General features: G+C 50.9%; 1 protein-coding gene across 6 annotated transcripts in view; it reads left to right on the forward strand.

The window, feature by feature from the left end:
• Positions 1–14,172, forward strand: part of EPHB2 (EPH receptor B2) — a 196,820-nt gene that overhangs the window by 180,508 nt on the left and 2,140 nt on the right. For all 6 annotated transcript variants that reach the window (XM_056123818.1, XM_056123816.1, XM_056123819.1 and 3 more), the window contains 5 exons: positions 9,264–9,386; positions 9,891–10,138; positions 11,310–11,525; positions 12,242–12,391; positions 13,446–13,639. In XM_056123818.1, the coding sequence (XP_055979793.1) occupies positions 9,264–9,386; positions 9,891–10,138; positions 11,310–11,525; positions 12,242–12,391; positions 13,446–13,639 (931 nt within the window). The remainder of the gene's footprint in view (positions 1–9,263; positions 9,387–9,890; positions 10,139–11,309; positions 11,526–12,241; positions 12,392–13,445; positions 13,640–14,172) is intronic.

Raw genomic sequence — 14,172 nt, forward strand, 5'->3', positions numbered from 1 at the left:
GTGCAAAGGCCCTGGGGCTGGAGTCTGCCTGTCAAAGAGCAGGAATAGGCCTGTTTGGCCGCAGCAGAGTAAGGGAGCAGGTGGATGGGATGAGAATCACCCCAGATTTCTACTAGCTGCTGTAGAGCCTTGATTTCGGCCACATCAAACAGGAAGTCTCTCGAAAAATCTCAGCAAATGTGTGGTGTACCCTGAGTGAGCTGACCAGCCTTCTTTGGCTGCTGTGTGGGAGACATGCTGGAGGTACTGTATGTGCTGGGTGAGGACAGGAGCTGGTGGAGTGTGTGAGGGTGACCTAGCCAAGGCCTCTCCAGGGTTGATCCAGCTGGTCTGGCGGGCCAGGCTGGTGTCTGCTTCCTCCTCACGGCTCCTCTGCATCCCTCCCAGCTGCACCTGTGGCCAGAGAGAATAGGGCTGGAGAGATAGTACAGTGGGTAGGGTGTTGGCCTTGCACGCAAATGACCTGGGTTGAATCCCCAGCATCCCCTATGATTCCCCAAGACAGGACGATTCCTGAGTGTAAGACCAGGAGAAGCATTGCTGGGCACTGTAGTACTGTAGCACTATCCTCCTGTTGTTCATCAATTTACTCGAGCAGGCACTAGTAACGTCTCCATTGAGACTTGTTACTGTTTTTGGCATATCAAATATGCCACAGGGAGCTTGCCAGGCTCTGCTGTGCAGACGGGATACTTTCAGTAGCTTGCCGGGATCTCCAAGAGGGACAGAGGAATCGAACCCAGGTCTGCCGCATGCAAGGCAAACACCCTACCCACCGTGCTATCTTTCCAGCCCTGCTCTCGCTCCAGCCCCATTGCTGGTTATGACCCCCCCCCCAAAAAAAAAGGAGAAGAAAACTTGTGGTCAGAGAGGAGGCTTCCCAACAGAGACCAAACGACGTGTCTTTGCTCTTTGCACATAGCTAGAAACACCAAACAAGGCCACAGAAGCCAACCGAGGCAGACAGATGGTTCCAAGGGGTAATGTGCATCCTTCACACACAGGAGGCCAGGATTCAAGCCCTGCCGCTACAGGGTCCCTGAGCACCTCCAGGAATGTGGGGGCAGCAGTGGGGAGAGTCCCTGAGCACTAATAGGTGTGGTCCAAAAATCAAACCAACAAGAAGAAGCTGGGGGCTCCAGGGTGGCCGGTGGAATAATGGAGGGAAGGCATGATACTAGCTAGAACCGGGGGACATTGTGGAGGTGGTGGCAGGTGGTTGATGATGTATTGTGAAGATTGAGCCCCTAGGTTCAGTGCAGGACCTGGTGGGGGGCAGAGGTCTGAACAAGAGCAGAGTAGAGGGAGGAGTCGAGGAGTTCGCTATAGGAAGCCTTCATCTGGCATTCAAAGTTCCTGAGTTTAAAAATCAGATTAGATATAAATGTAAAAATAATGAAAACTATTAAATTTTTCAGAAGGTAATTTAGGTAACTATTAATTGATAGGTGGGTGTAAAGGGACTTTCTAAGCGCGAAAGCAATGTGAGACTCGTAAGGAAAAGATGGACGAATTAAACCACATGGGTACCAAAAAAGTCACCTGCACATTAAAATATCAGGTCATCAATTCCTTCACATCCTCCTATTCCCTGAGTAAAGAAATCATGACCGACATGAAGCTAAACGCATTGGGTGTGTTCTAGGTGCCAGGGATTGTTTGGACACTTTCCATGTATATGTTCACCGAGTCATTATTTTCCACTTGGACTTGGAGGAAATTGAGGCACAGCTGCTCCAGGCAGGAGCTGGGATATGAACCCAGGGTATCTGTATCCAGAGCACACGCTCCGAACCACTGTGCTGTCTACACCCCTCCTGAGCCAGGAGAAGTCAGATGCTCAGAGCCATTGGGAAGCATCGCTGTTTAGAGTATGAGACAGTAACAAGGAGACAGGGGACGGCAAGGATTTGTTCTGAAAATCCTGTGCCCAGGATTTGTTCATAAATCTACTCTCTCCAAAGCTCCAGCTCCCATGCCCCAAGCTGAGCAGAACTTTTCTTTTTCTCTTAAAGCACTGGCAGCCATTTCAGCCACCAGCCACCACATACGTTGTGCCCAAGTTTCAGATCCCCAGTTGCAGAGAGACCAAGTCCGCACATAATAGTGCAAGAGCAAAGGAACTTTATTACTAGCCAAAGCCAGCACTAGCCCAAGCTAGGGTCCAAGTCTCATCCAACGCAGTGGAGTCTTGACAAGGACCCCGACTCCAAATCACAAGCAGCTTATATAGGGTTCAGAGTTAAGAGGCAATTTATATACTGATCTATTTTTAGCGTTGACCCTATTACATTGGTGATCAGCAATTCAGCAATGGTTAACAACAGTTTCTAAGGAGGGTACAGTGACCCCTCGTGACCGGCCAGACCCAACTGCCCTATTCCTTATCTAGGTACATTACTCAACTGGGAGTTTACCAGAAACTGCAAGTCCTGCACCAGGGAAACAGTAACTGAGGCCTAGCTGAGACTTAGTGTTACTTGCAGCTTGTCATGGCTGCTAGGGAGCCTGCTTTGGGGCCTCACACATAGGGTTGAAATAGAGGCCGTGGGGGGCCAGGGAGTGAGAGACTGGCTCTGTCACCATCTTGCGCCTCGGAGGGAGTCCTGAGGCCTCTGGGGCCACCGGCCTGGTCTCCTCTCTCCTCCCTTCTGCACCATCAGCCGCTGCACCAGCGGCCCAGCCTCTCCGAGCCTTGGTCTTTCTATGGGAAGTCCCAGAGCTAACCCTTCCTTTATTCCTGAGGAATAAGTGAATAAATGTGCAGTAGAGTGCTCTGTCATCATAAGCTTGAACAAGAGCCAATTCTTTATAATGTAACAATTATTTAGTGATCTCTACTTTCTATTAAGCCTTTTAAAAAGTTTCCCTTTGCTGGAGCTGGAGAGATCATACAGTGGGGGGGGGGGGGGGGGGCACTTGCTTCACATGCAGCGGGCCCAGGTTCCATCTCCAGCACCCCATATGGTCCCTGAGCCATGCCAAGAGTGACCTATGGGCACAGAGCTAGGAGTAAGCCCAGAGAACTGCTGGGTATGGCTCCAAACCCAAAAAATGAAAATAAATTTAAAAGATACTCCAATGGGGCCAGAGCCATAGCAATAAAGGTAGGGCATTTCCTTGCATGCAGCTGATCTAGGTTCAATCTCCTACACCTCATCTGGTCCCCAAACCCACCAGGAGTTGTCCCCTGAGCGCAGAGCCAGGAGTAGTCCTGGGAGATTGCTCAAAGGGTTCAAGTGCATTCCAGGAATCATAAGGCCTAGGATTCAATTCCAGGTACCGTATGGCCATCCTAGCTACCAGCATCTCTCTGGCCACCTCGCCAGTATCTCTGAGCACCTCCTCAATAAAAGGCTCCTTTTATTAGCTCCATTTTGTAGATGAAACAAAATGAGGCACAGAGAGGTCAAATAGCTTCCCCAAGGTGACTAGTTCTGGGTTCAGAATATGAAGCAGCTTATCCATGACCAGTATTACTGACAGTGTCGCAATCAGATTCTGTTCTCTGAATGCCTGGTTCTTTCTCCCTCCTCCTGAAATTCTCAATTGGGTTCAGGGTAAGAGTGGCGGCCCTGGGAGCCATAAACCATACCAACTATGACCCATGTTTCCTGAGGACTGCCTGCCAGGCCATCACCCAGCTTCAGTCCAGCTGGGGCCTCACAGCCAGCTGGCCTGGTGAGGGCTCCAGCCACTGAGAGGCCACCCCTTACCCCAGGAGCCAACATGGGGAGGAGCCTGCAGGGGCTGGTCATCTAGTGGTCGCAAGCATGGACCCGACAGCCCCACATCCTGGCTCCACTCCCACTTCTGCCCCTTCCTTGCAACCATGGCTCCTTGGGCAGATCCTTCCACCTTTCTTCTGCCTCTGTTTTCTTATCTAAGAAATGGGGATAATATTAGGGTGGACCAACTGAAATGGCCATTTTTCTAGGAAGCAGTCCAGTGTTGGCAATTGCATGAGGCTCAGCTCAATGAGAGTATTTACCTGGTAGTCTTGTTAAGACAATTAATTAAGCAATACCTAGGGCCTAAAATAAGCCTGGAACCAGGTACCACATTAAACTGAGACAGTGATGTTATTCATGGTGAGGTGATGCAGAGAGCCGTGGGCCTAGAGCCATAGTCATGGCTGTTTAAGTGCCTAATGAGTACCTACTGTAGCATCTCCACACACGTACTTCGGGGCAAGCATTCTAGTGTAGAACTCCTTAAACTCTTTCCACTTGCACCCCTTTTCACCCAAGAAATCTCTTTATGACCTCAGGTATAGAGGTATGTGAAATAGGTTTAGATGCCAAACATGTAATGATGATAAACCTTACATTTATTTTTTAAAAGATGTTTTCACAATTCCCACATTCACTTATGCTCTAGCCCACATGGGGTCGTGACCCACGCTTTAAGAGACCTGTCTCCAAAGTGGTGGTTTTCAGCCGCCATCCATGGACTGATGCCAGCCCACAGCAACTTTTTGCCAGACCTCACAAAAGGTACTGCCACTTAACACGGTGCTGTTTAACCACTGCCAGCCCACAAGTGTGGAAAGGCTGCAAGCCACTGTTCTAGAACAAGGGCTTATTACTTGGGGTTCACAGACACCCCTCCCCCTCGAGCTTCCAAGGGCCTGTGAACATTCCAAAATAAAATGCTGCCTTCAGGAGCAGTCCCATGAGTGTTTGCCAAAGCACAGACTCACTGCTTTTGTCAGTCTCAAAGTCTCGTCCTGACCCCAGAGGGGTAGACAGAGAGGAGAGGACACACCCGAGTGAAGCCAATCATCCCAACTAGCCTTGAGGTACTGTGCCTGGGGTGAGCTTGAACGGGTCTTATTCTCCCGGAGAAGAGAGGGTAAAATGAGCAGCAGACTCTTCCAGAAAGGATCGGCAGGGACCTTGGGTATGTGTACCAGGGAGCCCTGATGAGGGGGGGAAACCAGATGAGCATCAGCCTCAGAGAAGCTGGTATAGAGATGGGGCTGCAGGAGACTGAAAAAAAAAAAGCCTGGGCCTCCTTCCGCTAGAGGAATCCTCCAAGATTGGCTTCCTCCAGGAGATAGCATTTGATCTGGACAAAAGAAGGAAAAGGTGTTCCCAGGTGTTGGGAGCACCATGAAGCGTGGAAGCAGGAGATGATAAGTGTCTGGGACCTGCGTAAAGACTTGACTTATGCTGTCATGGAAAGGAGTGGGACATGGGCTCATCATGCAGAGTCTCTGTCCCATAGGCTGTGGGACCCTCTGCAGCATCCCAGGCCAAGGATTGAGGGTGGACTCTGGTCACTTAGCAGGCTGCAGAGGAGCCCACATGGGCTGTGAGCACCTGTTGTGCTTCTCCTGGGTTCTTTGAGCAGCCCCGCTCCTGTCTCCCTTTCCTGACTGGCCAGGCTAGAAGAGCTTCCCCTGGCTCTGTTGAGAGAGAGGCTGAAAGCCAGCCGCCAAGAACCACAGACCCAGAGCTAAGTCTGACCAAGAAAGGAAGTATCTTTGGGAAGCTAAAGCCTCAGCTCTGAGGTGGGCTGACTTGGAGGAGGACAAGGACCAGAACTGGCTAGATTTCACCGAGGAGGCAAAGGCAGCAGTGACTTAAAGTGCTGGCCTTTGTCTAGTAGACTTGCGTTCAAATCCTGGGAGAGCCATTTGCTAGCTGTGTGGCCTTGGGCAGATTATTTGGCCTCTCTGAACTGCAGTGTCTTCATGTATGAAATGGGAATGATTCCTTCCTCCAACACTATCAGTCGAGGAGAGAATATAATCATATGAAGAGTCTGGCACAGTGTGGGACACAGAGCTAGGGCTCTGTAAGTGGTGTTAGCAATAATTTTTTTCACTCTATCATCTGGGTTCTGCTCAGCTCTGTAGTGTCTATTACATATTGCTTTATTCAGTGTCCTGTGTCTCACGATGAAAGATCAGAGACGCCCCCACAGTCTTGTATGAAAATTCTTTCTTGCCCCCAACCATGGGCATTCAGCAACATGTTGCATGTACAGCAACAGGAAATAAATTTAGGACCTCCTGCTTACTCTGGGCACGTTCTAGGGCCCTTCTCTCCAGGACTCACAAACAGAACTGTCCTGCTCCTCAGTACATGTGGCAGCACTAGGGTGTTGAACTCTTTTTTGGGGAAGGAGTGGGGGTTTTGGGGGGGGATCAGACCCATCGATGCTCAGGTGTTCCTCCTGGCTCTGCACTCAGGAATCACTCCTGACACTGCTTGGTGGACCATATGGGATGCCAGGGATCAAACCCAGGTCAGACCCGTGTATGGCAAACACCCTACCTGCTGTGCTATTGCTCAAGCCCCAGTTTTGAACTCTTGACCAGACAAGTGCCTTAAGCCATTGAGCCATCTTCTGGATCCCATAAGATGATGGTTTGCAACCTCTCTCAGGTACTGGGGGTTTTCTGAGACTCCACAAAAAGATTTTGAGTCAGGGAGTTGGAGAGTAGAACAGGTAAGGTGCTTGTCTTGCATGCAGCAGGCCTGGGTTCTTCCCCCAGCATGGTCCCCCAAGCACCACCAGGAGTGATTCCTGAGTGCAGAGCCAGGAGTAACCCCTAAGCATCACTGGGTATGGCCCAAAAACCAAAAAAGTAAAATAAAATAAAAAATTTTTGATTCAACAAATAGACTTAATAGACAAATAGACTTAATGTGACTTGAATATTCTAATTTTAAAATTTAAAAAAAAAACTCTATACTCAGTATTGGATTCTGAAGAATGTTTTCTGTGAACAGTGTTTATTCCCATAATTTTTAGGCCTCTTACAAGGAACATGAATTACTTTTCTAATGCCAAAAGGCAATAATAAATGAATTCCTTTCCAGAAAATTAGCAGACTCCACCCCCCAAACCTACCCTGGCATTCCCGGGTGGTTAACAGACCCAAATTAAGAAACCCTGACCTAAAGGGTTAGACAGAACACACACACACACACACACACACACACACACACACACACACACACACACACAGAGTCCAAAATAAAGCTAATGCATCGAAGCAGCAGTGAGCAAACATTTCTATAAAGAGCCGGATAGTAAATGCTTTAGGGTTTGCAGGCCATGCGGTGTCTGTTATAACTGCCGACTCGGACGTGGGAGCCATAGCTGAACACAGCCACAGGCAACTGAATATGCCTGGCTGTGCTCCAGTAAAACTTTATTACAAACAGGCGTCAGGTCCGTTTGCCAGCCTCTGCATTAGAGGTTCCAATTCCAACCTCCAACCTCATTCCAGTCCTGGAACATCTGAAATGGGGGCTAGGAGTGGTTGGCTAATCCACCCAAGGTCACACAACTGACCAGGGCTCATGGCCACACTCACCAACCAACCAACGCTCACTGTGGCCTGGAAACTCAGCACTCACTTCTCCCTTGAGTGCCTCAGATCCTGGAGAATGTGGGGCACAAGAAGGTCAGTTACGAGACAGAAAGAGTGCAAGGCAGGTCATCTCTCCCTTCCACCAAAGAATCTTGCTGACTCATTGCAAGGGTTGGAGTAGGGTTCTTGGACAGCCAGGTTACCTCCTTTTCTCTCTTTTTTGTTTATCTTGGAGGTCTTATTGGGGGGAGGTGTCTTTCATTCTGCCAGTGTTCAGGGGAATCATATGCAATGCTGAGGGTTGAACTTGGGTCTCCCACATGCAAAGAATGTTCTTGGCCAACTGAGTTATCTCTCTGGACCCTATCTCCTTCTCTTCTTACATCAAAAAAGAAAAACCCAACCGAGGCCAGCACCAGGAGAACTGGTCAATGGTTGGAAGCTTGGCACAAGTGTGTGTGTGTGTGTGTGTGTGTGTGTGTGTGTGTGTGTGTTGGTAGGGTGGGGCAGGGGGCATGGACAAAGGGCAGTTAGGACAGAGAAAGAATCAGTATGATAGTAATAGTTAGAAATGATCACTCCGGACAAGAACTGAGTGCTGAAAGTAGGGAAAGGGATATACATGATGTTTTCAGTATCTCAAACCATAATGCCCCAAAGGAAAGGGAGGGGTGGGGGGGAGAGACAGAAAGAGAAGAACAAGAGAGAGAAGAGTCTGCCATAGCATAGTAGCAGGTGGGTGTGGGGGAGGTACAGGAGGGAAACTGGGGACATTGGTGGTAGGAAATGTACACTGGTGAAAGAACAGGTGTTGGAACATGATATGACTGAAACCCAATCATGACTAACTTTGTAACTGTGTATCTCACTGTGATAAAAAAATAATAATTAAAAAAAAACCTCATCACATCAGGAATCAAATTAATATGCCCCACTTCCAACCTCATGCCCTTTAGGAAGTAACTTGTGATCCAGAAAGGCTTAAGACTTGGCTAGTGGGAGACCCAGGAGATGGTTTCAGGAGCTTTAGGTACTCAGATCCTGGTGATTGAGACAGTGCCTGAAGGCCCTGGGGCCTTCCAAGACAAGGGTATATCTAGCAGAAGCTCAAGTCCATGGTCTACTGCCTGCTCTTTCTGTATTTCACTTACAATTCTCTCTTCTTTACTTCTTCCTTTACTTTGCACCACGGAAGTGGCAAACATACCTCTCTTTGTGGCTAGAGAGATAGTACAGCAATAAAGGCAATTGCCTTCCTCTCAGCCAACTTGGATTTGATCCCTGCACCTCACAATATCCCCCCGAGTCTGTCAGGAGTAGTGATCTCTGAATGCAGAGCCAGGTATAAGCCAAGTATGACCCAAAATAAACAAAAAACAAACCCAAAAAACAGCCTATCTCTCCTCTTATCCTATATTTTTTAATGTTTTTTTATTTGGCTTTTTAGGTCACACCTGGCAATGCACAGGGGTTCCTCCTGGCTCTGCACTCAGGAATTACTCCTGGTGGTGCTCAGGGGACCATATGGGATGCTGGGAATCGGGTCTGGTTGGCCGCATGCAAGGCAAACACCCTACCTGCTATGCTATTGCTCTAGCCCCTTCTCTGATCCTTTAATCCTTTCGTGATTCACCCCTAGTGGACATTGCTAATCAATTCCACAGTCTTCCACTTTCCAGAAGCCAATCCTCATCAATTCTAGTTGGCACAGGTTAAAGCCAATATGCTGTCCCCGTTCATGCTCTCTTTTCTTCTCCCCTTCTACTCAGCTCACTTGCCACTCTGCTTCCCCATCCCAAAGGGATCAAGTCACCTGCAGGGGGTTGCCCGGCTCTTCAGGGAGCCTCGGGTGCAAGTCTTTTCCTCAATAGAGGGACTGGCTTGCCTTTCCATTTATACACATTATGAATCTGTGCCTCGTCTTATCCTCTAGTGACACCAGGAATGAAGATCTACATTGACCCTTTCACCTATGAAGATCCCAATGAGGCCGTCCGGGAGTTTGCCAAGGAAATTGACATCTCCTGCGTCAAAATAGAGCAGGTGATTGGAGCAGGTACGTGGCTGGGGGCCTTTCAGGTATCATGGCATCAACCATGGGTGGAGAAAGGTGGAAAAACGACTATAGTGTATCCTTGTGGGACAGAAGCTAGGGTGCAGGACAGGAGTTTGCAGGAATCTTCCAAGGTCTGACGGCTCCAAATGATTCAACAGTCATCCAGAAAATTCACATCATTGAATAATGAGGAAACTAAGACATGGGACTGGGAAGAACTTAGACTGAGCTAGGTTGTGCTTTGTCCTTTTTCCTACCGTTTATCCCAGATTCCTCTTTCCATCTCCCCAGACTCCCCTAAATCCTCACTTCATGTCTAGCCAGACACTCCAGGATGGCCATCAAGGGCTTACTTTTCTCCCCAAGTATGGCTGAGACTCCTCCAAGTAGAATCCATCTCTGAAAAGCTCCTGGGGGTCTCAGAAATTGAAGTTCCAGGAAACAGGGAGGTAGCACTTCTACCTTACCAGTGACATCCTATCTGTCTTGGTGTGTCTGTTCCAGGGGAGTTCGGCGAGGTATGCAGTGGTCACCTAAAACTGCCTGGCAAGAGAGAAATCTTTGTGGCCATCAAGACCCTCAAGTCGGGCTACACGGAGAAGCAGCGTCGGGACTTCCTGAGTGAGGCCTCCATCATGGGCCAGTTCGACCACCCCAATGTCATCCACCTAGAGGGCGTAGTCACCAAGAGCTCACCCGTGATGATCATCACTGAGTTCATGGAGAACGGCTCCTTGGATTCCTTCCTTCGGGTAGGGGAAGCCAAGAGTCTCAGGGCCTGGGTGTGGGGCAGGAAAAGGGGCTGCTTCCTACTGTCCAAGCTGGAAGGGGTCTTGGCAGAAGGTCCAGTTCAGGGATGGGTTGTTTGCTGCCACTTTCCCTTACCCATGACAGCCACAGCCACTTTTCCTTACCCGTGACAGCCACAGCTAATCAGTGCCAGCTTCCTCTCCCTCTAAGCCCAGAGGCAAGTCTCAGAATCCTTCTCCATCCAGGAAAGCACAAACAAGCCATCAGAGCTGGCCTACAAACTGGAATCCCTTGTGATGCGTGCTTTTGCCAGTCTTCCAATATGCACAAGAGAAAGTTGAGGGAGAAGCAGAGTTTCCCTAGGATCATCCTGAAGTTCGAGGCAAGGACTCCTGGTCTATAATCCAGAATTTGTACCTGACTTGGATTTCCCTAACACTAGCTAGGGCAGGAGCCAGAGGGCATTCAGAGCACAAGACCATGACAAAAACATTTCTAGGCCTTCCAGGAGATTGCAGCCAACCAGGCAGACAAGCACTCTGCCTACATATGTATCAGAGACATGCACTGGGCTGATGCCATTAACATTTAGTGCCTAGTGTATACCAGGCACCTTCCTCATATGTACCTTCTTTTGAACTCAGTCCTGTGAAATGGGTGTCACTTGTTCCCATTCTCACTCTTGGATCACGTAACAGAAACTCCAAGAGGTTAAGTCATTTGTTCAAAATTGCACAGCTAACAGGGGGCAGAGCCTGTCAAAACAGCTATAGCTGGGCCAGAACAATTGTACAGTGGGGAAGGCATTTGCATTGCACAAGGCCAACCCAGGTTCAATCCCTGGTATCCCATAGGGTCCCCTAAACTCTGCCAGGAGTAATTCCTGAAAGCAGAGCCAGGGTTGTACCCCGAGACCACCAGGTGTGGCCCCCAAACAAACAACAGCAACATTAAAAGCCCTGCTATGTCTATTCTGAAGCCCCCTGTTCTCTCCACCATCCCGTGGGCCTCTAGTGGGTCTCTCTGACCATCATCCAGGTCCTTCCCACAGTGTTCCTATGCCTGCAGGGTGAAGTCCAATTCGAATCACTTATCCAGGGAAAGGCTCAGCTCAGAATTCTGCTTTCCATTTATTCTATGTTTCCCCCACCCCCACCCCAACTCCTCCCCAAGCAAAATGATGGGCAGTTCACAGTCATCCAGCTGGTGGGCATGCTGCGGGGCATTGCGGCGGGCATGAAGTACCTTGCGGACATGAACTATGTGCATCGAGACCTGGCCGCCCGCAACATCCTGGTCAACAGCAACCTGGTGTGCAAGGTCTCAGACTTCGGGCTATCCCGCTTCCTGGAGGACGACACCTCTGACCCCACCTACACCAGTGCCCTGGTAAGGGGGGAGGCCAGAGCCCTGCGGCAGTGGGACCCACCTCTGTGCTGGGCCCTGGAAGCACAGAAACTTCAGCCACAGCTTCTGGCCTCGGGGATCTCAGGCTGGCAGGGTACAGAGCCACCCGAAGTGACAGGGGCCTGGAGCTTGGGTAGCCAGAGGGATGCTGTGAGAGGTGGCGGCATTTCAGCTGGAAGCTAATGGGCCCAGTGGGCTTGGGAGATGCCATGATCTCAGGGCACGGTGTGACTGGGATTAGGGTCAAGGGAAGGTGTGTTGGCAGTAGTGCTGGAGAGAGAGGTGCGAATGGACTTGGGGGACCCTTGAGCGCCCCCAGCTCAGGCCTCTCTCCTGAATGCAGTTAGTGGGGGCCCACAGGCCCTCAGAGAGCTCAGTCCAGCAGAAGCAGATGAGGTGGCATTGCTTGGCATGCAGCTCTACGGAGAGGTGCCTCCATGGTGGGCTAGATGGACACAGGGAGGGGAAAAGAATGGGACAGCCTGAGAGAAGGGTTCAGATGGGGTGGAGGGTTCTGAGGGCAGGGGGTGGAGGGAGTGCATTGTACCCAAGGGGAGACCAGCATGTGTGGGTACTCAGAGGTCTAAAGCAGCAACATGGGGGGGATGAGGTGTCCCAGGACACAGTCAGGGAGACTGGGAGCAGAGGCCAGACAGGTCAGCCTCACACCCACAAGTCCTCCTCATTCTGTCCTCCAGGGTGGGAAGATCCCCATCCGCTGGACAGCTCCAGAAGCCATCCAGTACCGGAAGTTCACCTCGGCCAGTGACGTATGGAGCTATGGGATCGTCATGTGGGAGGTGATGTCCTACGGGGAGCGGCCCTACTGGGACATGACCAACCAGGACGTGAGTCTCCATGGTGATGGGCAGGGTCTAGGGTCAGGCATCCAGAACACACCCGGGAACAGGAGCAAGGCCTCAAATCCTGGGGTGGGGCAGCTCTCAGCCCCCTTAGCTGAGCCAAATATCAGCCAACTTTCCGCATAATCAGGGAAATCCACCACTTACACCCCCAACACAACCTCCACCTTGTCCACAAATCGGCACATCTCCCAGGTGCACTAGCCATGGGCCCATCCCAAATGAGAGCATGTGTCCCTCAGGTGTTTACCACCTGCTGGGGGCCAAGACACTAATTCTGGATGCAGCTGCAGTTATGAGGAACTGGGAGGAGGTGCTGACCTAGAGATGGTAGGTGAGGACCACCGGACAGCAGAGCAGGACTGTCCCAGCGGGCTGCCCAGGACAGATGGACTCGCACGGTGCTGGGGTCAAGACACCAGTGCTTCCACTAGCTGTGCTAGAGTCCAGAGGTGGGGTGAGAGGGGTGGTATTGGCCAGCGGTGGAGAGGAACATTGGCCAGAAACACACAGTATGATTCAGTAATGGGGTCGTGAAAGTCAGCCCAAGGAATCACGATTTGCAACCCAGTAGAACATGGCAAAACTTAAAGAAAAAGCTTGAGGGAGGCCAGAGCGATAAAATGGGGTATGGTACTTGCATCCCTCCAAGCCTGATTCTAACACACACACACCCATACAGCCTAGGACTTTCTGGCACTATCAGGGGTCACACACAGCTGAACACAGAGTCAGGATTAGCCCCTGAGCACTGCTGTCTATGACCCCAAGGCCCCACTCCTCATCCCTATGTCCCCCCTGAAAAAAAAGAGAAAGAAAGATCTTGAGCAGCAGATGACGCTCAGCCCAGGGCAGACTGAGGTCACAGATGGGGAGAACCCAGGTGAGCCCATCCCTGGGGGTGACCAGGAGGAAGTAGTGGCCATTACCATGGCAGCCAACCAGAGCTGGCCTACGGTGCACTGAAGGAGGAAGGGCAGGCCCGTGGGCACACAATCTTGTATAAGCTGCCCAAGCCCACCCCCGGTGTTGTTTCCAGGTCATCAACGCCATAGAGCAGGACTACCGGCTACCACCGCCCATGGACTGTCCAAGCGCTCTGCACCAGCTCATGCTGGACTGCTGGCAGAAGGATCGCAACCACAGGCCCAAGTTCGGCCAGATTGTCAACACACTCGACAAGATGATCCGCAACCCCAACAGCCTCAAAGCCATGGCGCCTCTCTCATCAGGGTACGGTCACCCCAGGCCCATCCGTCCGGACTCTGTCCCCCTCTGACACAGCTCTCTGCCCGGCCACCTTTTCCCTCCCGGGACCTCCCACTTACCCACCACAGTTCCTGTGCCCCGGCAGACACTCCCATTGTAATGGGGCTCAGGAACACACTAGTGTTTGCCTGGGGATGCTGAGGACCCAGAATAGCTGTTTGAGGGAGGAAAAGGAAGCGTCTTCTGCATGGTTGTGCAGACTCCTTCTAGAGCACACTCAGAGAGGGCCTGGGGCCCTCAGGCATGGGGCCGAGAGGTAGGATAGCAGGTGAGGCACTTGCCTAGAATGTGGCCAGCCCCAACTCTGTCCCCAGAACCACATACAGTTCCCTGAACACCACCAGGAGCAAGCCCCGAGCATAGCCAGGTGTGGTCCAAATACACCCCCCCCCCAAATGCACCAAACAAAGGCAGGACCAAGGTAAGAAAAAAAAAAAGATCAGAATCTTGGTTGGTGAATAATTTTCCTCCCACGCTCCCCCTTACTCAAACCTGGA

Source organism: Sorex fumeus, unplaced genomic scaffold (assembly GCF_029834395.1).
Source record: "Sorex fumeus unplaced genomic scaffold, SorFum_2.1 ptg000047l, whole genome shotgun sequence".
NCBI lineage: Eukaryota > Metazoa > Chordata > Mammalia > Eulipotyphla > Soricidae > Sorex > Sorex fumeus.